At 43.6% G+C, this 22,504-nt stretch overlaps 2 protein-coding genes across 3 annotated transcripts; one reads left to right on the top strand and one right to left on the bottom strand.

The window, feature by feature from the left end:
• Positions 1-439: 439 nt before the first annotated feature.
• Positions 440-11,008, top strand: LOC101911165 (glutathione S-transferase). Of its 2 annotated transcripts, none has more exons than XM_055810008.1 (7): positions 440-580; positions 3,800-3,906; positions 4,967-5,018; positions 5,253-5,385; positions 6,457-6,598; positions 9,677-9,808; positions 10,657-11,008. In XM_055810008.1, exons 2-7 carry the CDS (start codon positions 3,820-3,822, stop codon positions 10,777-10,779), a joined length of 669 nt encoding a protein of 222 aa, XP_055665983.1. In that variant the 5' UTR covers positions 440-580; positions 3,800-3,819; the 3' UTR covers positions 10,780-11,008. The 2 variants fall into 2 exon arrangements, with proteins under 2 accessions (XP_055665983.1, XP_055665982.1); XM_055810007.1 differs by having other exon boundaries at positions 456-589.
• A 2,177-nt stretch (positions 11,009-13,185) lies between these two features.
• Positions 13,186-22,274, bottom strand: TMEM14A (transmembrane protein 14A). The gene is made up of 5 exons (XM_055810011.1): positions 22,119-22,274; positions 20,724-20,809; positions 18,869-18,970; positions 14,780-14,867; positions 13,186-13,786 (listed from the first exon to the last, which is right to left on the bottom strand). Exons 2-5 carry the CDS (start codon positions 20,797-20,799, stop codon positions 13,747-13,749), a joined length of 306 nt encoding a protein of 101 aa, XP_055665986.1. The 5' UTR covers positions 20,800-20,809; positions 22,119-22,274; the 3' UTR covers positions 13,186-13,746.
• Between the last annotated feature and the right edge of the window lie 230 nt (positions 22,275-22,504).

Below are 22,504 nucleotides of genomic sequence, written 5' to 3'. Positions count from 1 at the left end.
GTATGTAAATGCAACAGCCAGTGCCCTAAAACCAACCAATGCTCTAGTGCTGGAAGTTTTAAGCTGGGCAGAGTCAGGGCACTAAAACTCTTGCTAACACAGATAGTTCCATTGTAAGAGCTGTCGTGCAGCTGGAACCAGTTTTTAGCATCAAGAAAGGAAAAAACACAATGTTTTTCCGCAGCAGAGTGTACATTTGGAGCTGTTTCAAGAGCCGCGTCCCTCCCGCCCCACGGAGGCACTCCCGCAGCCCCTGCAGCTGACGAGCGCTGTCAGAAACCTGGGCTGCAAACCCTGGCCGCGGCTGCCGACCCCCCGCCACGGGAGCCCCCCGGGCGGCTGCCGACCCCCGCCTTCAGCCACGCAGGGCCAGAGCCCCCGCACGCCGGCGGCCCGGCACCTCGCCCGGGGGCCGCGGGCCCCGCCTCTCGCCCCCTCCCGCCGCCGCCGGGCCTGAGGCGGGGCGGGGGCAGCCCGTCAGCCCGCCCCGGCCGCTGAGGGGAGGAGCGGCCCCGTCGCGGCGGGCCGGGAGGCGGGGGCAGTCGGAGCGGAGCTGGCCGGGTCGGGGCACCTGTTGGCGGTGCGGCGGGTACTGGCGGCGGCGGCCCGGGGGGCTGCGGCGGCGGTCGGCGGCCCCGCAGGCGTGCGGGGTGGGGTAGGGCGAGGGGCGGCCCGGCGCGGGGTGTGAGTTTGGCCGCGGGGCGCAGGGGCTGTCAGCGGCTCCCGGGCAGAGCTCCGGCCCGCCGGCCGCGGGGCTCTGTGCCACCCCTTGCGGCCCTCTCTGCCGCCCGGCGCCGGTCGCTCGGCGCGCTACCCGCCGCGGCTAGGTGCGGGGAGGGCAGGGCAGCCGGCCCCGGGAAGGAGCCCCCTGCGGGGCTAGGGGCGGCCAGCCGCGGCCGCTGCCGGGAGGGCGGTGGGCCAGGTGCGTGACAGCCGGTGTTGGCTCCAGGGATAGCCCGAGCGCCCGGCCGCTGCCGGGGGTGTTCGGCCGGCGTTACCCAGCCCGCTGCCTTGCGGGGGACCCGTCCGCGCCGGGTGGGAGCGCAGGGAGGGAGCGTGTGTCTGGCTCTGCGTGCGGTCAGCAGGGAACCCGAGGAGGAATTGCTGTTTGGAGTTAAAGTTTTAAAATCTCTTGGGGTAATTTGCCTTTCACCTTGTTCAAACGCTCCTCCTGGCTCGGGTGGTGGAAGAAAGGTTTATGCATCAGGACTTGGCCGGGGTCCCAGCGGCAGCCACGCCACGGGCTGGCCAGCAGTAACGGCCTTAAGGTGGCCTGGGGCCGGGCCGGGCCGTGCGGCGCAGGCCTGTGTGTAAGGGCGTTCTGCTCGGGCCGCCCTGTTGGGCTGTGTTGGAGGAACAGCGCGGTGCAGGGAACTGCTTTGGGGTCCGCATTCAGCTGAGAAGAAGGATTAAGATCTTGCATCAGGATACGAGCTTGCTGTTAAATTCACTTGCTTGTTTCTCACTGTGAGGACAGTGCTGAGGTCTGAGGAAGGTCTGATGCCCTAGAACATCAAGGAAGTTTGTGATTTATTTTCAGGTCTGTTACTGCTATTCAAGAAAGATAATTTACCAATTTTGCTACTCTTTAATGGCTCACTGCTTTACCAAGGGCTATTCATCGCAGAGCAGCAGCAGTTACCCAAGTACTTTGCAACCCTATATAAGCATTCAGCTGAAACCCCCAAGTCAGTCCTTAAGCGCAGTTCCAGGAAAATGTGAGCTTTTTCTTACTTGCGCAAAAATCCTCAACCCTTGGCCAGTCCCTGTAAGGAACTGTGATGAACAAGTACAGGTTGTGTTGGTACCTGGAATTTTTTCCACGGACGCTTGCTCTGCTCCTCAGCTTTCCCGGCTGTTTGGAGTGGGGCACTGAGCTGATGCTAGCAAGCAGGGCTCTGGCTGGGCTGGTTTTTATCAGCTCTGCCTCTCATTTGGGGAGAGGTCAGGGAGGTTTGTTCTTTCTGCTCAACGCTACCCTGTCCTTGTAGTGTGTTTCCCAGCTTTGATCCTACGTGCTAGAGGTGTGCTTGTCCATTCTGTGAGCACGGCCCAAGCACAGTTCTTTGGTGGAACTATCGTCTACTTGCTGAGTGCCAGGGAATTAAGTATTTTTGAAGTACGGAAGGTTGAGAGCTCTTTCACTTGGTATAAAGCAGCTCACGCTTATGGGAACTAGGTCGTGGAGCACAGGTCATGGCCTTCTGTGTGTAGGGCCTGGTAAGGTAGATAAGGCATTTCTCTAAATGCCTTCTTTATGCGCCCTTTTGCTATTCAGGTATTAGGAATCTAGCTCAGCATCCAGCAGCTCTGGACTAGATGCCAACTCTAAACTGTCAAGATATAATAAAGTCTTTATTATCAAGCATATATTTATGTATAATGAGAACTTTGTTGCAAAAGACTGAGGTGTCTGGGGATATAGGCATTGTCAGGCCTAGGTGGAATCTGAGCAGCGGTTTTGAAGACCTGTATATTAGACTGGGGCACCAGGTTTCTTCTGTGAGTCCAGCCCGTAGTACAGCAGTGGCTGCCTATTGAAAATACCACCCAACACAAAGGACTTCAGTGGAGAAGGCCGGGGATATAGTCTCCTCTCTCACTGTTGTACTTTCTGTTTGTGCCTCTTCATTGATGCCGTTGGGATTATGGCCAAAGTTTCCGCTTTGTGACTCAATTACATACCGTGAAGTCTGTGCAAGAATAAATAAGCCTGCCTGTAAACAGATAAAACCTTAGCTTAATGGTGAGGCACTCTTGTTAGTCTGTGACTCTGTCGTCTTATTAAATCTGCTTCGTTCTTCTGGGATCCATTAGTGATGAGGACAGTGTTAGCTTTGTTTTCAGCACCAAGCAAGCTCACATCAGCTGCTGAGTTCATACATGCTGAGTTCAAGTGCATGTGACTACACTTGTTAGTGAAATTTGAAAGGATTAAGTGTTTCATCCCAGTGCCATGATTCGATGGGCTGACTTCAGTCCCCTGCTGCTGGGGACATTGACCAGGCAGTATCTGCCCAACAGAGGTCATGGGCTCGTTTGTTTGGGTTTGATTTTAAAGTTGAATTTTCAGGGCAAATAGGATATAAAGCCCTGTTACAGTTTAACTGTTGGTTGTAAAATTGGAGTGGGTTTTAAGTCGGTCCACATTCTCTACAATGGATGTATTGCGATTTGGTTAATGGTCAAAACAGAACTAGCTAAATATGGAAGTCAGCAGGCCTGGTGAAATACATGCTGGAATATATATTGCTGTTATAAGCTTGTGTTTGTAAAGTTACAGTACCATGGGGCTCTGAAATGTCATAATGAGACAGGTGAAAATAGTGCTGCTGTCTCTGGGTTGATGTTCTTATGAAGCAATTCATTCGACATAAATGTTTTCAAGTCTGGTATGACACGGATGCTGTCACAAAACCCAATGCCAACTAAAGAGGTTGCATCACTACAGGGTTAAAAATGTATTTATTCAGGAATACCATACAGTGCTGCTTTGGATGTAAAACTCTTGTGAGCTCTTAAAGCTATGTTAATATTTTAAAAGATATGTATAGGATTTAGTAGATGCTTTTTACATTCTGTCATGATTCGTTTTTGAATTGCTGCATATGCTGGTAGTGTGTACTTCTTGGTTATTTCCACTGATCCACAGGAAACTTGGTTGCATCAAACCCAAGTATCTAGGCTTTGACTGCACTTCTGCTTTCACATTCATCTAACTGTAGTAATTTGGATGGGAACATTTTAAATGCTAAGTTAAATGATGCTTCCTATAAGATCATAATCTTGAATTTATCAGGAAACAAGAACTCTGAAATCATGGCAGGGAAACCCAAGCTGCACTACACCAATGGAAGGGGGAAGATGGAGTCAATCCGATGGCTGTTAGCAGCAGCTGGGGTTGAGGTTTGTACTTTTTTATAAAGTGATCAGATTAATCTGTGATTAAAATAGGTAATCTTTGGAAAGGTTTCCCAGTTGCGTCTATGCTTAGAGATACGCATAACATTGCATATTATGATGCAGAATGCTTAGCTTCAGCGATACACTCTCCTGTGTTGTGTTTAATGTGTGCCTTGGGCAATGGCTGCACAGTAGAAGGATTTTAACATGCAAAGAGAATTGAACATTTTTTAAACATACTTTAAGCTGAGATCAAAAATTGTTGCTACAGACCAAACCTGTGTATCTCTGACTTTTTCTGAACACTCATTACTTCCCTGTGCCTCATGATTGTTCTTTACTGCAAGACCATGGTACCACATGAAACACTTTAGAATGTTATCTCCAAACAAGGTGCTTTTCATTCTTTGGGTCAGGATCTCAGTGGTACAAATCAACAGAGCTGCCCTGAAGGCAGTAGGGGAGCTATCTAGATTCACAGGTGAAAACCATCCTGTCTTTAATCTTAATTTCTACATTCATTTTTTGTTTGATTATAGTGCTTTGAAACTATTTTCTCAAACTATTTAGACTTCATTGGAAATAAAAGGCTTTTTTAATAGTGCTTACTTGTGAATGTTGCTGACAGAGAAGCTGCAGAGCACGAGTGCTGAGGAAGCAAAGATCTTGCTGTCATTTGAATGTCCTTCTCATTAAAAAATAAAAATGCCAGAGGGGGAAAGAGGGAGATAAATGCTGTCTGACAGAGGCATTAGATATTTTAAATTTCTCAATTATTTCATGTGGCATCAGCTGCTTTTAAGTGAGTGATTTGGTGTCTGTTAATCGTTCATGCAGGCAAATAGACTGGTCTTTATAATGAGGGAAACTTACTATGGGGCTGGGGACACTGTAGTCCTGGGTTATTTGCTGTAGCAAAGAGATGAATAGGAGTAGGGGGTCAACACAATCATGAGAAGTATGGGGGATAGTGTGGAGACGTAGAGTCCAACTTCCATACTTCTTTCCACTTCTCAATTGCCTTTGGAGTGAAACAGTGTTGTTTTCTATTGTTGCCTTTCAGTTTGAGGAAGAATTCATAGAAACAAAGGAAGACCTAGAAAAATTACGCAATGGTGAGTTTGTAAACTGTACCCTAAACATAAATTCACACCAGTATAACAGAAGGACAACAGGTGATATTTTTGTAAGACCTCCAATACAATGTGACCTGTAAAGAAAAGATTTGAAACTCCCGCTTGCTTGTGGATGCTTTCATTGGAAATGTCTTGGTGTGTTACCAGGTCTCTTTCTCATATTCAGTGTGCTATTGCAGCAGTCTGAGTAGTTTGCTCCTCTTTCTTCCCAAGATGGATCCCTGCTATTCCAGCAAGTGCCCATGGTGGAGATCGATGGGATGAAGATGGTGCAGACTAGAGCCATCCTCAGCTACATAGCAGCGAAGTACAACCTCTATGGAAAAGACCTGAAGGAGAGAGCCTGGTACGGTAACAGTGCATACTATCCTTACTAATACTCTTCCATGATTTTTAATATTTATGAGAAGAATATTACTGTGAAATAGCTGCCTGTAAGGGTGCATATACATCTGCCAGTGCTTTGACTCCTCAGATCCAGGGATTAGGTGAATGGTCCTTGTGATTGATGAATGACTGTTAATTGTCAACATAGTGAGAATGTTGTAGCAGAGACCATAAGTGCATTAAGTTCCTGGGCAACTGCAGGACCTTAAAACAATAATAAAGGCTAAGTATGCCCTTTTTCCCCTCTCTCTTTAAATGGGAAAGCAGTAGGGAAAAACTACAGCTACCTGCAAAAAATATGAAGTGTCTTTAAGTGTTCTAATTTCCTTTTTTCAAAATGAAAAGAATCTTTCACAGCTGATTTAAAAAAAGACATCCAGTGGCTTAATGCTACTGAAAGATAAACCACTATTTTGCTAATATCACTTTACTGTGTAAGCTGTGGATACTTTCTGTGCTCATAATTAAAGGGCTAATGCAAAAGCAAAATCCTTATTTACTCTTTTCTTTAAAAAAAGTCACCCAAAAGTTCAGTTAAGTCCTTAACTTAACTGACTGCCACTTACTGTAAAGGGTTTATTCTGTGATAATGGAGGGAAAACTGCAGAGACTGTGGGGATTATTATGGACTGGCATGTCTGAACTGACAGTTGGTAGCTGTGGGATCCTTTCATGATTAGACCTCAAAAATATTTTTTTTCCCTCTAGCATGGTTTGCATATGGGATCTTTCCTCCCATGGCATAGATGAATAGATTATCAATGGAAAACAGTGTGAACTTTGCTTCAGATACATTAGTTGCAGACTGTTTTTTATACCTTGCCTTGTTGCAGACACTGTAAGCCTGTTTATAAAGATAGGTACTTTGAAAAAAATCAAAGTGGAAGAACAAGTTGGAAACAAACTAGTGTCTTATGTTACATTCACTTGTAAGCATTTTACTCAGTGATCACTTCAGCATTGTATTTCAGGAAAATAACCAAAATGGAATGTTCAAACGGTAAATGTAAAATAGAAGTATTTGTTTCAGGATTGATATGTATGTGGAGGGAACAACAGACCTGATGGGAATGATCATGTATCTCCCTTTTCAACCAGCTGACACAAAAGAAAAGAATCTTGCCTTAATCACTGAACGAGCTTCAAGCAGGTACTTCCCTGTTTATGAAAAGGTAAGTGGTAAATCACCAGTAGTCCACAAAGACAGTAAAGTGGGGCAACTCTGGAACTTTATGATGGAGCCAGTATGCAGCAGTGTGAAGAGGGCCACAAAGTAGTTTCTGGGTGGTTTCAGTTCTGAGTATCTTTGATTCTTTTTAAGACTCCTCAAAGAGCAGATCCTACTTTTTAAACCTAGCTTAGTGACTGATAGCTTCTAGCATTTTGCATAAATGCACCATTTAAATGCGTGTGCCAGCCTTCAGAACTTGTTGCCTGAGAATGTAATATACTCTTGTCCTGGTTTTGGCTGGGATTATTTTCGTCTTAGTAGCTGGTGCAGTGCTGTGTTTGGGGGTTGGTGTGAGAACAGTGTTGACAGCACATGGATGGTTTTGGTTGTTGCTTGGGTATGTTTATACTAAGTCAAGGACTTTTCAGTTTCTCAGGCCCTGCCAGAGAGAGGGCTGGAGGGGCATGGGGAATGGGGGGAGGGCACAGCCAGGACAGCTGATCCAAACTAGCCAGAGGGGTATGCCATGCCAGAGAAAGTCATGCTGAGTATATAAACTGGGGGGAGTTGGCTGGGACCTTCCGATCACTGCTTGGGGACTGGCTGGGCATTGGTTGGTGAGTGATGAACAACTGTATTGTGCATCCCTTGGGTTTTTTTCCCTCTTCCCATTGGATTTAATTCCTCTCCCTTTTTCTCTCCTTTTCATTACAATTGCTGCTGATGTTGTTTATTATTTTTATTTTATTTCAGTTACTAAATTATTCTTACCTCAACTCTTTGAGTTTTACTTTTTTCCTGATTCTCCTCCCCATCCTGCTGGCAGGGGCAGGGAGTGAGTGAGCAAGCGGCTGCGTGGTACTTACTTGCTGGCTGGGGTTAAACCACGACAACTCTTGCGGTTCAAAGTTAAATATAATTGCGCTTTATAATTAAGGACCTGATTCTGCGGACTTTCTAAACCCCATTGCTTACATATTTTATACTTAGACTATTACTGTCTTTTTCTGAATTGCTATTTGGACATCCTTAGGTGTGCACAAAGAGGCTCTGCAAACAGGATGTATTTAGCTTAAAAGCATAAACCATTTATTTACTGGCTAGCGTGCCTCAAAGAGTTAGCCTACAACGAGCTACGAGGTAAGGCATTGCCACCCCTGTAGAGCACATGAAGAGTCTTTCTTAGCTAGGCAGGAGTTGGTCTGGAGGGGACCAGTTCTTTTCTTCTCCCTGGAACATAAGCTGGATGTTACTGAGTTGCCATTTTCTACCAGCTTGCTGTTTGTTCTGTTGTTTTGGTTTGGTTTTCCCTTTACGATATTTTTTTTTTTTTTTTGGTGTTAACATTTTCCTGTTCAAATTGAGCCAGCTGTGATCCTTATCTCACTAGTGTACTTCTGTTTGTAACTTTATCTTTTGTACTTTGTATGCTTGTACTATACAGACTTCCTCACAGTGCTTTTTCAGAGCGTGGCAGTTGTCTCAGAAGTCTCTGCCAAGGGTACAGAGCCGTGTTGTTTGAGAGCTGAGCCAGGTTTCTAGCTTGCATCCTTAGTTCACAGGCAGCTGAAGCCCATTCAGAAAGTACAGGTCTTGATGCAATTTCATGTGCCTCTATTAGTCTTAAACTGCAGAAGCGAAACCCACAGAGGCTGCCCTGTGAAAAAAAATTTGCACATGAACAACATAAGCCAGCACTCCTGTAATATGAGTTCATACGGATCCACTGCCATAGCAATGGAAGGCTGTGCTGAGAGACATTGATTGCACACATTAATCTTCCAGAGATTTGAAGATTATATTATATGAATATAACATAAATATTTATAAATAACCAAAAAAGCAAATTTATGTACATACATACTCTCTGAACCTGTGCCTAGGCGGCAGAAATTACTGTTACGTTTCAGTGTGTATACTCACTGCAGGGAAGTCTTCAAGATAACCCTTGTTTACTTACAGTGAAGACACAACTAAACTTTTCCGTGATTTTTAGCCTAATTGATTTTGTTAGAATGATGAACAATTTTCCTCCTATACCAGCTGTTTAAGTTGACCATTGATTCGGTTTAGCAGGGTTTGTAGTCCATGTGTTACGCCAGCCTGACAGAAAATAGCACTAGCTGTGAGTGTTCACTTTAAACAGTCAGCAGCCAGGCAGAGCGGCAAAAGGGACTGTAGGGCACTGCAGGCTGTCTGGTTCTGATGCTCAGTTTGGGAGTTCCCATATGGCTTTGACAGACGAGCTGGGCTGGATGTTGTTAGAGCAGTGTAAGAAATAACTACATGTAGTTATCATCTTTGTCTGTGTCAGAGTTTACTGCCTCTGTTACAGTGAAATTGGCAGGTGGACTGGAGAAGGAATCAGCTTCCAAAGTCATAGACTGTTGTCATACTTCTAGCGCACATTTGGTCGTTGTGTCTGTGCCTAAGCTACTCTAATGCTGCACTAAAACATTTCCTTCTCTTGCTCCTGCTCTAAGTGTCACAGCCTTCAAGAAAAAGGTAGGCTGGAGCGCTGGTAACTGCTCTGAACATTCAGCACAACTTGTTTGTTACAGCTCTTAGTAGCCTTGGAAGACTGTGATTCTTGCATCAGCAGTTTGCCATGAAAGAATCCTTCCATACAGGATGAAGGATGGAAAGGCTGTGTTCCTTCATTCCTGACCTATTTCAACTATAATCAGCAATCTCAAATTTGGCTGAAACATCTGGGAATTCACTTGACTTTTTTTACAAAAATCAAAGCATGCTACAGGTAAACTGTCCTTGCTACCTCTTCCAATTACTATATCCTCTCTATCCTGTTTCTTTTGTATGATTTAAGTATTTCTTATGATAGTGGACTTGCTACAGTTACCTGGTGCAGTAGGTTAGAGTGAGTGATAGGTCTGTGCACACTGAAACATGAGCTCTGGTTTGATTTTTTGTTGTGAGAGTATCTATCACTTCCTGACTTTATAGGTTCTTGCATGGATTTGCTGTGCTGTGTGTTTTTGTAGAAATCTGTCTGTAATTAAATATCTAGATCAAATTGTTACATCCTATATGACTTCTGTTATTTGTTTGTATTTTGTAGGCCTTAAAAGACCATGGGCATGATTATCTTGTTGGCAACAAATTAAGCTGGGCAGACATACATCTGCTGGAAGCCATTTTAATGGCAGAAGAATGCAAGCCTGATATACTGTCTGCGTTCCCTCTGCTGCAGGTTGGTAATCATCTGATCTCAACATGGCATATAACATACAAATTTCACTGCCCAGTTTTAAAAGCTAGCTGATGGTTAAATCTTTTGAACCATTGTACTGTTACTGACAGTTCTCTGGTCCACTTCTGTGGGCTACAACCACCTGAAAACAGGTGCACTGCCTTGCTCCCAGAGCTGCTGGGGGCTCACCTTTCTCCAGCTCTGCTTTTCCCAGCTGTTCTCAGCTGGCAGGAATTCACTTACAGGACCAAACTGGTAGCGTTAGTAAACTGCTGCTTCTATGTCTTCAAACACACAGTGAGCATCAGGAGGGGAAGCCTGCAGCCTGCTGTGTCTGCAGTTCTTGTTATTCTCTTTTTGCTAGCAAAATTATATTTTGAAGAAATCATACACAAAACTTGTTAAATTTCTTATGTCTTGTCTTCCATTGTGCTTTGCACTGAAGTATTGCTGCTTTTGCCGCTTTTTTTGTCCAAATGTATCTTTTTTTGCTTTTTTTTTCCTTATTTCTTCCACTTTTTCTAGATGAACCTTAACTCTTCAATATTAAACTCTCCCATCCCCATCTGGGAAACCAAGCTAAACTTCATAGCACCAGCATTGCCAATCAGAATATTCACACCTGAATTTTCCAATTCAGTAGTATGTTGGGGTTTTGTGGTTTGGTTTTTTTTTTTTTTTTTTAAATGGAAAATGCTGAGGGCTGAGCTGGCTATAAGGAGCTGCTACCTTTCTCAGTTTAATAAATAGGAATGACAAGTAAATATCCAGGTCACCTGATTTTTAAGTTATAAAGGATGGAATTACAATTTCCTTACTGTCATTGGCTTTACTGCTGCCCCTTACAGGCTTTTAAAGGAAGAACAAGCAACATTCCAACAATCAAAAAATTCCTGCAGCCTGGCAGCCAGAGGAAGCCACCAGCAGATGAGAAGTTTATTGCCAATGTGAGGAAGATATTCAATATCTAATCATTTGGCTGCCGAAGATCATACAACTGTAGTTAGTATATTGCCAGAGCTGTGCCTTGTAAGTGTAAACTGCATACATGTATTCTGTAGCTTGCATGATAATTGTTGAAACATAATACACTTTTAAATTAGCGTAAAAGGCTGATTTGGACCTGTTGAGTCCAGAAAGTGATATTTCATGGAGCAGTTACATGAAATAAAATATGCTGATACTTTGTGTTTAATTACAGTACATGCCTGGTAGGGTAAAATGTTTCAGCTATAGCTTGCAGAGTACTGTAGAAAGCCCCCACCACTTCATAGAGTGCAGGAGAGAAGAGCCACTCCATAAAAATGGGGAAGTTATTTAAATTCAGGCCTAGATCTTTTTGTTTTCTCTCTAGGTGGTCTCCTCAATCAAAGTTCACTGCCCCCCTGCTGTATTTCACTGCTGTCTCTGTACTTTCAGAGCAGCAGTTTAATAAATAAATAAATAAACCCTAAAACTCACAAGCCTGGTGAGTTTATGGCAAAAGTAAGAAACTTTTTTAATCACCACATGAATCTTTTGGAAGTGGTTTTGTTCACTGAAAGATCAAAGTACTTGTGTTTAATTAGCCTGATGGTGTTTCCATCTACTGAAAGCGCTTATTCCCTTGCTCTTCTTGCTGCTTGGCTAGATGGTAACAGTGAGGAAAATAACCACTTGACTGTTTTTTTTTTTTTAATAAGGTTTTACATTCTCCAGCCCCTTCCCAAGTAGTTGTCAAGAGAACTGCACTGGCTGTTTACCTTTTCATTAAAAGGGTTAGGTTTATCTCAACAGTGATTAAAGCATTCACTACTCTTTCAGATTCTTTACCCTAATTTCATGGGAACCATCACTGTTCCCTTTAAGAACAGTGCCATAAACTATTCTTTCTTTCAGTTAGGTGTTTTTCTCAGCAGGACTTGAACTGATTGGGCAGAGAAAACGGTCAGCCAGTGTATATACAGAATTGTTGCCTAGTAAAGTTAATTCTAACTTGAGCCACAGAACACATCTGAGAGGTACAAACTGAAAACACCCCAATTGCCTAGGCACTCCCCAGATGAGGTCCTAAAAGTCTTACATTAAAATTACCAAGGTAGCAGTATTTGCTATGTCCACTATAGTACTCCGCTGTCATTGAGCTTTACCTCTGCTCCAAACAAGTGCTGATTGCTGAACCATGACAGAAACTGGCACAGGACATCACTTTACATTTTGTGAGTCTTCAGGCCCACAGGGATATGTTGGACTTGCTAACAATGCTACTTGTTTGGGCAGCTCAGGAATTTCTGCAAAAGCGTCTGGATAACAGTTGGACTGGGAAGCTAGTCCCAGCCCCCCAACCAAGGGCTAATTCAGAGAATGCCCCAAAGGCTCAGCTCTGGATGTGCTCAAAAATAACATCTTGTTGCATTTAGGATACGGGGTAGCCGCAACTGCAGGATGGCTTCTGCATTTCAGTGCTAGCTTGCCTAAACTTTTCATTGGAGCTTAATCTATAAGGCAGGATTCACCTTGTCTGCAGTACAGATATGCAAATTGGCACTGGTTACTCAAGCCTGTTAGAGTACATGGCAGTTAATTCCTCTGGTGTGCCTTGAAGTTCTGCCTCAGGATGAAATGAACCACATCTTCTGTGTCCAGCTGTCATCCCAACCAGCTCAGTCACTGGCAATACCTGTGTGTGACTGATACCAACATGGTTAGCAAAAGATTCCAGAGCTGGAGGCTGTGGTTTGGGGCTGGTGGGTTTTGGTTTGGTTTTTTTTTGGGGGGGGGGGAGGGGGGGTGCCCTTTTTCTTCGTCGGTTATACTTAGACACCTGAGTTGCTCACAACACCTTGTGACCACCTAAGCCCCTGCCAAGAATAATCTTGGTATTCTGTGGATGGATTTGCGCAGCATTAAGATCTGATACATGATAGCCTTTATAAGCAAGCTCTGTATGAAAAAAATGAAAAGAAATAAAATTTCTCTTTGTCTTCAGTAGTGCACTCACCCATATTCAGTTTCCTAATGATTAGGGCTGCACAGTCCTGTGCACCAGAAGATAGTTTTAGCCAAGCTTTGAGACCCAGGGAGTATTTCAATTATTTTCTAAGCAAACCAAAGCAACTTCAGTCCCTGAATAGTTTGTCTGAATAGTCTCTTTTGCGGATGGGGAGGACTTCAGGAAGATAATCTGTGTAAGACCACAACAGCAAACCTGTTAAAAAGAATATTAAGACTGAGAGTTCAGAACCTATTTGTGCAAGATGGTGAACCTTGCTCAGTTGTCTCATGTCAGTGGGAAATTACAGCACGGTGCACGTTTTAAACCAGTACCAAGTACAATGCAGATCACCAGACTCTTCATTGACAAACGGCTCGCTAGTCTGCATAAAATAGTGAGAAGCTTCAAACTTTTTCCATTTTATTTGATCACTGAAAACAGTTTTTACATTTAGAAGCAGCAGAACAAGAACGTATGTTTCAAAGGAAGGTGGGTTTTCTAGTGCAACCCAGTACAGGCCTGAGCCTTTGGTTAGTAATTGACACCATGATTAGAATTGATTACTTAATCTCAGAAGCTACAAAATTATGGTCCAATACAATATATCTTTTTAGCATAAACATGTATTTATATATATTCTCTCAGTGATACAGTGCAAGACTAACTCAATTTCTTGGGGTGCTCAGCACCCCTAAAAGATAGCAAACAGAAAAGATCCCTTGAGTTAACACACTGCTTAGCAGAAGTAGATCAAAATAGATCACCAACAAAACACTTGTTTTAGTTTAAAAAAAAAAGCCTGCAAAATATCAGTAAATGTCAATAATCAAATAACAGGTACAGATCTTTTACAGAAAAGATAAATGCAATGTAAGACTTGTGTTCGAACTTGTCTTTCAGGTATGGAGAGCTTGCCTGTTCGGTGGGCATGGCAGTCATGCTTTGGTTAAGTTGCTGAATTCTCCTACAGCAGCATAAAAACAAGCCTCAAAATCATCAAAAGGCTGCAAAAAAAAAAATCCAGAAAAAAACCCCATAAATATGGTTGTGCATGAATAAAACCAGTGAAAGTCATCATTAAATAACAGTGCAATCATAAATACCTGACGCTAGAGCCTCTAGTAAGCAATCTTTTTAAAATTCTAAATCTACAGCCTCAGTGTCTGTTGAAACACGCAGTCCACCGAGGCTTGAAAAGAGATCCACAATGGAAAATAACATTTTCCAGTTTAAGTCCTGCATCTTGACTACTTGCATATAATTTTTTCCTCCCTGTATGTAACTGCAGTAAAACACTTAATGGTGTTATATTAAATCTGGTAACAACGAAGCAACAGTTACTATTCCTTCAGAAGATGGAGATTATGACTTACAGTTGAAAAATGTTTTGAGTTGCAGACTCACTGGAAAAGAAGTTTTTACTTACTTCATAATTCAATTCCAAAATAATAAGTACAGAAAATAATGTTTTCCAGAATGCCAAAATAAACAGCAGCAATAAAGCAGTCAGAATGGTTAGAAACATCATAATTTGCAGTAATAATAATGAAAGTTCTTAGGTCAGGTCAAAAACATCCTAGTTTTCAAAGGTGCTGTGTTTCCAGTAGTTCTGAATGCAGCACTTCTAAACCAAAACATTGTTCTTTTTTAAGATGACTGTGTTACATGAAATTAGATGACTACTTTTACACGTATGTGTTTGAAAACACTGAGGCTTACCTCAGGTTCTTCCAAGAGCCTTATCAATATGCATTAATATTTAATTGCAGATCTTTCCTTTCTGTGCTGAGAAAGTCAGTCCATATCAGATGTATCCGCCTAGTGAGATGAAAAAGCTGTTCACTGGAAACAGGACTGTGACCTCCAAACTAATTTCATTTAAACCATACAGTTGTTGGATGATGGTAACTTCCACTGATACTGGCTTGAATCAGATGTCAAATAGCAACTATTTGAAAACCAGTGAAATCTTTAAAAGATCCTCAATATAGGTTTACCTCAGGCATGCTACTAGTCCGGCTGGCATTAATTTCTTGGACCTCTTGAACCTCATTCCCATTATAATGGTCAAAAGAAAAGCTGAAACTGTAAGAGACAATTTAATATATTTATTTTCTCACTTCTCCCAGTGGACCATTCAGGAACATGGAGAGTTATCAAAGGTCACTGCTAGTTTTGCTATGAACTGTAGTTTAATAAAACATTAGATCAGAGATAAGGTCTATAAAAACATTCTTGCTTTTCCAAAATACACTGCTATGATTTCTTTCAGCTACAAATAAGGTTTCCACATGCAGCAGAATGCTAAACCCTATTCCACAGATCCTAAATAAGTTTGTCAGACAGTGACTTCTACTCCCCTGTATCTACATTCCTGGGAATACAAATAAAGTAGGAAGACTCTTCATCATAACAGTAACATGTTTGCTGAATTACAGGAATAGTGTCTCATAAATCCCACCGCCCTAGATCACTGCAGCTGTTTTCTAACTAGTCAAGGAGCTAGAGTATCCAACTTTATCTGTTTTCTTTTTAGAATGCTAGCTCTTTATTTGCTAAGCCTTAAAAACTAGATTGGAAGGTTTGCCACTTGTTTCAACTACAGAATATGGCTATCAGCATCTCCTTCACCATGACCAGAAGTCCCTGTGTTTCCTTTTGCTACGAGGGAACCGTCCTTGTCTGTGGCACAAGGTGGGCAGCCCAAGAGGGCAACAAATGCAGCGCAAGCAGCAGAAAACAAACATCATGAAAGGAACTGCGTCTTCTTCCTGGAGCAGTTTAACCTAAAAACGGAGGTAGCAATGAACTGGTCAGGCTTGGGGATCTCATATCGAACTATGGCTGCAGAGCACTACATAAATGAGAAGACTGATGAGAATACATAAAAGTGCAAATACAGCTAGCTTCGGTAAAGAACTGTCACCTGAAATGCTTCCTAGAAGTGGGCAGAAGGCAGGACCTCTCGTGGGCAGCTAGGCTTTATCACTCTTGCAGCCAAAGTAATGGCAGTTACACAAATCTTTTCCTTTTTTATGAAGCGGTTAAACCATCTGGCTGATTATCTTCAAACTCCATTGTCTCCTCCTGTGGACAGTCCTGTGCTCACAACTGTCAAGAATTAGTCATAAACTCACTCCAGCATTAACAAGCAAGCTCTGACAGTTACCAGCATCTTACAAAACTCTACTAGCTATGCATGTGCACTCATTAAAGACACCCTGCAAAAAAACTGTTATGCTCCATTATCCATTGCTCTTATTTTTCTGGTCCCATAGCCTTGATCCTCTCGGGAATGTCTGAAGAATGGACTGTTCCACAGTATGCATCTTGCCAGAGCCCCGAGTATATTTACAATTAATTACAAGCTACAAAGCATGTTCACTCTGGAATGCCAGTTACTAGTATCTGGCTTTTTGCATGTGTCAGCAAGTTTTTAAGATGTTCAACTTTTAGACCTGATTTTCAAAAGTGCTAGATAGTCACTATTTCACCTTGAATCAAAGAAATTCAATAAATCAAGCCAAATTCAATTCAATAAACCAGGCTCAAATCAGAAATTCAATAGACAGGTGCATCAACTTGCACTCTGAACAGCACTAACTTGCATAATTGAAGTCTGAATTTCTACTCCTACTCCAAACATAAAATTGCATTAAAGTATTTAAGAAAGCGATATTTAATTTCAGGGGGAGTGCAAGAATGCCTGAAAGAAGAATTTCTACAACAACTAAGAATTTTCCTAGGGTATCTGTATGCTACATATTTTCTGTATGCAGGGAAAGTTACAAAACCCCTGCTATCAAGGTCTCGTACTAAAACACTACCTAGGTTATTGTAGGAGACTCTTGCATAGATGATAAATACTACAGATAATTATGGGTTTGGAGAGGGTTTGTTTATTTTTTAATTTAATTTCCTTTAAAAGCTTGGGTATTTGCTTCATTTTACCTTGCAATTTACTCTACTGGTTTCTAAGTTCAGAGCAGTCACTTTCTTCCATGCACTTAAGTGTCCTTCTTCCATTTGTGCTCTAGTTGCTTTTGGCACTTCAGAAGGTTAGGCATAAGTGAAAACACTATGATTTTCTACCAAAGCAATACACATTTATTACAGAAAGCCTTATTATAGATAACAGTAGCCATCAAAGGTTTTTAAGAGGTGGACCTGTAGATGTTCCTGAGTATGTCTAATTCTCCCTTCCTCTGAAGTCTTCCTACTAAGTTCTTTATTCGTTTACAGCAGGGGTCCTCAAACTACGGCCCGCGGGCCAGATACAGCCCCCAGGGTCCTCAATCCTGCCCCTGTATTTACAGACACCCCCCCCCCCCCCCGGGGGTTGGGGGGGAAACCAAGCAGCCACAGATGACTGCCTGCCACTTCATCCGCGTGCCGGCCCCCTGGTTAAAAAGTTTGAGGACCCCTGGTTTACGGTATCTATGTATATAGAAGCCAGAAAACGCCCTCTTCCAGACTGAGATACATCAGCCTGGAAGAGATTTAAAACCAGCCTGACTGGTGCTGGCAGCATACTTTGTATGAAACTTCCTAACTCACTTCAGGCAAAAATTACTACAGTTAGTTCAGACCACCTTCTCTGTTTCCTTCAGCACAGGTGGATGTTGAAGAGGCCACCCATTCATTCCCAACATTAAATACATGTTTAGGTTTTAAGCAATTAGAACATTACCTTGTAAACATTCTAAACTAAGACTGCTCTAAAAAGTCTTTGCTCCTTTTACTCTACATAACAAGAACCTTCTAAGGCAGGTATATATCTCATCTGTACTGCTATAATTTCTATTACATTGGTACACATTTCTCCAGTGCAAAGTCCTCACATGCCTACACCTACCTGAACCGCACAACACTCACAATATTTTAGTGTATCAGACGTTCATAAGCAGATTAGTAGAAATTTTGTATTAGTCCTTTCAAAACCAGGGCATTGGGAAACAGGCAACAGTTATTAAGTTTTAATTTGTCTTCTTTTCCGCAAATTCTGTATCCAAAATTAGTGATTTAGTTGACTCATAAAAGTACAGTATCATATGCTACTTAAAAGCACCTCACACTGGATGACAAAAATACACATATACCTAAGGCTGTCATCATTCCACAAAAGGGTGTTTTTTTTAACAGTGGGATAACTTAATTTGAACAAGGTCATGCTGGCAAAGTGGAATATCCAATTTTAGGCCATCTAGGGGCAGATCAGGTATGCCATTACCACCTTTATTGAAGAACTCAGTTGGTGGAACATATTTTGCTAACAATGCTATTCCAACACTTTTTTTAAATGGAAATTTTTACAGCTGTGGCTGGTGTAAAGCACAGCGCCAGCATGAACAGTATACCATAAATTCTAACTAACAGAAAAAGTGATTGTGTACTCACACAATCTGGATTAAATGTATTTTAAATGCACTTCTGCATGTGAAACCACAGCCTAAGCTATCTTTGCTAAAACCATGAGTGAGACAAGTTCCCAAGAGCTCTTACTGCAAATCAGTTGTGTGAGGATAACGTCCCTCTTAAAGATTGTAGCTCCTCGCCTCCAGGAGGGTTTCATGGCAAACTAGCTAATGTGACCATTATTGCACACTTTGTATTCTGTCTTTCTTAGCAGCAAAGAAAAAAAAACACCACCAAATCAAACTATTTGTTTCATTGAGAGCTAAGGAGACATTACATTATGCATGACTGGATCCCACACCTACTTTTCTTCTCAAAAGTACATTCCAATCTGTAGCGCTAATTATTTTATTCCAGTACTCTCCCATGTTTCTCAGCTGGATTTCACAGTATTTGCAATGTTAGGTAACCATCTAATAAAAGGAGACACTGCCAGGTGGTAACACACACCTGCAAGCTTTGTGTGAATGGTCTGCCTTACCTTGCAAATAGTTCCACAGTTAAGCTCTTGAATTTTGCAAGCGGAATTGAAGTGCCAATCTCTATTTAAAAACTATCATTTAAACCAAAGCAAAACTCAAAATTTAAAAGAGAGAATTTTCCATACAGTTAAGGAAATTGCTTTTTGGGAGCTTTTTCTGTTCATTTGTTTACTGTAGTAAAACACTTACACAACGATATCTTCACATTTCTCGGATCACGTGTTGTGCAGTAAGCTCCATAACCAGCCACAGAACCAAAGGTAAGACCAGCAGCTAAAGAGATTTTACTACCTGCAAGAAACCATTCAAGTGTTATTTCTCAATACAGTGTCTTTAAGATCAACTTTTATACAGTAGTTTTTCCTACACAGTATTATCCAAATATTTAAAAAATAGAACCAATTTTGCCACAGTGCAACTAGCTCACCCAGTGTGAATAAACAGGTGATGTTTCTGTAACTGGGTCATTCTCTTACATGACATTAGGGCCAATGTTGACTAAATTAGAGGGAGATGATCAGGATCTATTAATACTTGCTATTTGGGAAAAAAAAACCACTTTTGAAGCACAACCCCAAATTTAGTTATTTTCTCTACCAATATATACCTTTAGAAGCATTTTTGTAATTTCTCTGTCTGTTGATTTTAACCATATCTTATAGCACTTGAGAGCCTCCAAAAACGGTAGAAATGTGTCAATATATATAAAGGGTAAACTGGACAACACATGTAGTCATAGGCCTTTTGGTCTGACATCAGTCCTGGACAAAGAAATGGTATCACCAGCATTACATTTAATTAATAAAGGATTAAAACCCAAGCAGATGGCAATGAGGACAAAAATATGGCTTTAAAAAGTAACTCGATGTCTTCTTGCAGTGCTATTACAAAATTGGTTCATAAGTCCTGGAGTTTCAGTAATATTCTTAGGTTTCTGAATAGACATATGACTCAGTAACATCTGATAAAAGCATAGAATCAGAACAGCAGGCATTATCTGGATTAATCCAGATAATCCCAAAATGCTTATAAATAAAGAATCCAGAACCCCAGATGTCATTTAGCTCCCAGTCCTGTAATACTGAATATTTTTAATCAAGACTTTGCAAGAAAACAGAAATCATTACCAATAACAAAGTAATCTAGATTTGCCACAAGGACTGACCACCTATTAAAACAGTGACGAGAACAAGCAAATGTGACAGTCAGTGAGCGCAGCTAGGTGCAAACAGAAAAACCACAGCAAGTGTTTTCAGAAAGCCATGTCTCCATGAGCAAAGTATGCGCACACTATGCAAGGAAACAGCAACTCTGAATCACAAGACTCGGGATGGCTGACGGCCACAGTGTAAAAGACGGATGCGCTGCTGGGATGCGCACGTTGTGGGGGAGCCAAGAGGGACCGGCCCGGAGAGCCGCCAGCCGGTCCTCGCTGCTACTGCGACCTCTGCCGGGACGCTGTGCTCGGCTCCGCAGGGCGCTGCTACCTGGAAAGGACTGCAGAAACGGCAGACGGCCTGAAATACAGTGCAGTATGTAATAACCTAAATCCTGCCTGATTATCTTAAAGTGGAAATGCACGATTCTAACAGCATGAGATAATTAACCACCAAATCAGAATACACAAGTAAAGGTTTTTCTTTCCAGTGTGCAACTGGAAATCTCAGAATTCAAGCCTGGATGCCTCTGTAGAAATGAAGATTTAATCAAAGATTATCTGCTGTGCTTAACACAGGAATGATTAAAGGAAATGAGAACGTCCATAATACACTGAAGGTCAAAGATAACGTGACAGCCCCTTTTTGCTCTGAAAACAAACTCATCAATTAGATTAACAGAAAAAAGTGACCACTTAAATGCTTAAGGTGACCCAAGTAAATCTCATGAGACTCAGCTAATTTATAGTAGCGCAGGATGGATTTAATATGCAGTCATGTTCATTACATTAAAAGTTTAACGTCTCACATATTTTTATTTTTTTTACAAAGCATAGTGGAGAGGAAACAAATACTTCATTTCCAAATCCTGCAGTCCCAATCTTTACCTTTACGCGTATAACCCACAACACCTCCAACAGCCAGCAATGCAGCATATGCAAACCCAATCCAGTCAACAGCCATGGTCCCAACTCTGGAAAAGAAAACACACTGCAACTGAAGACAAACAAGTTCCTTCCTCCCGGTAAAAAAAAAAAATATATCATTACTTAGTGTGTTCTAAATAACACTACACTCCCCTGAGTTGTGTTTGATTACTGTGTCAAAAATTCAAAAGGTAAAGATGTGCCTATTGGCTACTGTATCATATTTTCACTAACTGCTGCCCTTCCTTACACCTCACTATAGAGATATACCAAATTTCCATCAGGGGAAACTGTTTTTTTTTGGGATGTATGTGGTGTGCATTTTTCCCAGTCAAAAATACAGGTATGCAAGCAAAAAGCTTGACATCACTCAAAGCATCAGTTTTGTTGCACTTGTGCCATATGGCTGATCCGGGCACACGCTATGGATACATACAGGACTTGTGAGTGCCCTGCTTAGTGGCCTTTCAACCAGGCTGTACCTGGTGTGCTACGAGCGGAGTGTCACAGGCTCAGAAACACCAGGAAAAGCAGGAATTTTCAGAGTGTACCCAAAACTTCGAGACAGAAACCTAGGCTGTCTTAGGAAGCTCTACATACAGTAACTTTACCTGACTGTGTCTATGCCCCTTGTGTCTCACCTTTACATTTGGTGCGTTGTCTCAAGTTAGGCATCTGTCCTCCAAAAAGCACTGAGGTTACTGCTGTGACACTGATCCCTGCCTCCCTGGCTGTGCTTTGTAAAGGCGCCAGTGGCAGCGGCTTGCAGGTGGGAGACACCTTTCCCCTCCTCCTCCTCCCAAACCAAGTGTACACTTAATTAAGCGCATCCTTCTTTCTACCTCTGCAGGTGCTTCCTTGCTCACAGCGTTAAAGCAGCAGCACGAAAGAGCACACACTCATTTCACATCAAGCCTTTAATATTAAAGGGAGTAACTCACAGTGACTCCCCCCCGCCCCAGCTGTAACCCCTCAGCAAGACAGGTGGCTTTAGAGGGCCATGGACACCCGAAAACGGGGCCTGCGGGGCTGGGAGCCAGACTCAAAGCCCGACCTTTGATCCCCCCGACTCCGCGGCCCAGGCAGGCCGGCAGGCCGAGGCCCAGCGCGGCCGGCCGCCCTCCCGCGGGGGGAACCTCCCTCTCCCGCCCCGGGGTCGCGGGGCCCGGCCCCGCTGCCCCCGCCCCTCGCCCCGCTGCCCCCGCTGCCCCCGCCCGCCGCGCCGGAGCCCCCGCCAGAAGGCCGGTGGCTGCGCAGGGGACCCCACCGCGCTCTCCGCGGCCCGCTCACCCTCAGCCGCCCCCCCCCGGCGCCTCACCCCTGCTGGAGCCAGCGCCCTCCGCCGCCCCGCCGTACCTCGGCCCGCCGCGCCCGGCCCGCCGCCCTCCGACCTCCCCCGGCCCCGCCTCCCGCGCCCGGCGGGCACCGTGAGGCTTCGCGGGGCCGGCGCCACGGCCTCGCCTCACCGCCGGCCGCGCCTCTCCGCCCCCGCCCTGGCTTCTGCCCCTCGGCGGGCCCGGGCCCGGGCGAGGAGGAGCGGAGGGCGCCTGCCGCTACCGGGGCGGCCCCGCGCCGCAGCCCGGCCGTGCTGCCGCTCGCGGAGCGCCCTGCGCGGGGGCGCGGTGTCGTGTGGCACTTGGCTGAGGGGGCGGCGGGGACATGGGCCAGTGCTGGCGGGGGCGGCGGAGCTTCGCGCCGTGCCTGGCGGGGCCCAGCCCCGGGGCTGGCGTCTCCTGCCGCAT

This window comes from Falco peregrinus, chromosome 7 (assembly GCF_023634155.1).
Source record: "Falco peregrinus isolate bFalPer1 chromosome 7, bFalPer1.pri, whole genome shotgun sequence".
NCBI lineage: Eukaryota > Metazoa > Chordata > Aves > Falconiformes > Falconidae > Falco > Falco peregrinus.
Note: the sequence above shows the minus strand (reverse complement) of the source record. Positions and strands in the feature narration are given on the sequence as shown.

Bases quoted from the DNA above. Each gene is read 5' to 3' on its own strand.
- TMEM14A (XM_055810011.1), bottom strand. From the start codon at position 20,799: ATGGCTGTTGACTGGATTGGGTTTGCATATGCTGCATTGCTGGCTGTT. The intron at 18,971-20,723 runs GTAAAGATTGGG...GGTTTCTTGCAG, and splicing joins TGTGGGTTATACGCGTAAAG to GTAGTAAAATCTCTTTAGCT. The intron at 14,868-18,868 runs GTAAGTGTTTTA...TGTCTCTTACAG, and splicing joins AAATGTGAAGATATCGTTGT to TTTCAGCTTTTCTTTTGACC.
- LOC101911165 (XM_055810008.1), top strand. From the start codon at position 3,820: ATGGCAGGGAAACCCAAGCTGCACTACACCAATGGAAGGGGGAAGATG. The intron at 6,599-9,676 runs GTAAGTGGTAAA...TGTATTTTGTAG, and splicing joins ACTTCCCTGTTTATGAAAAG to GCCTTAAAAGACCATGGGCA. The intron at 9,809-10,656 runs GTTGGTAATCAT...TGCCCCTTACAG, and splicing joins CTGCGTTCCCTCTGCTGCAG to GCTTTTAAAGGAAGAACAAG.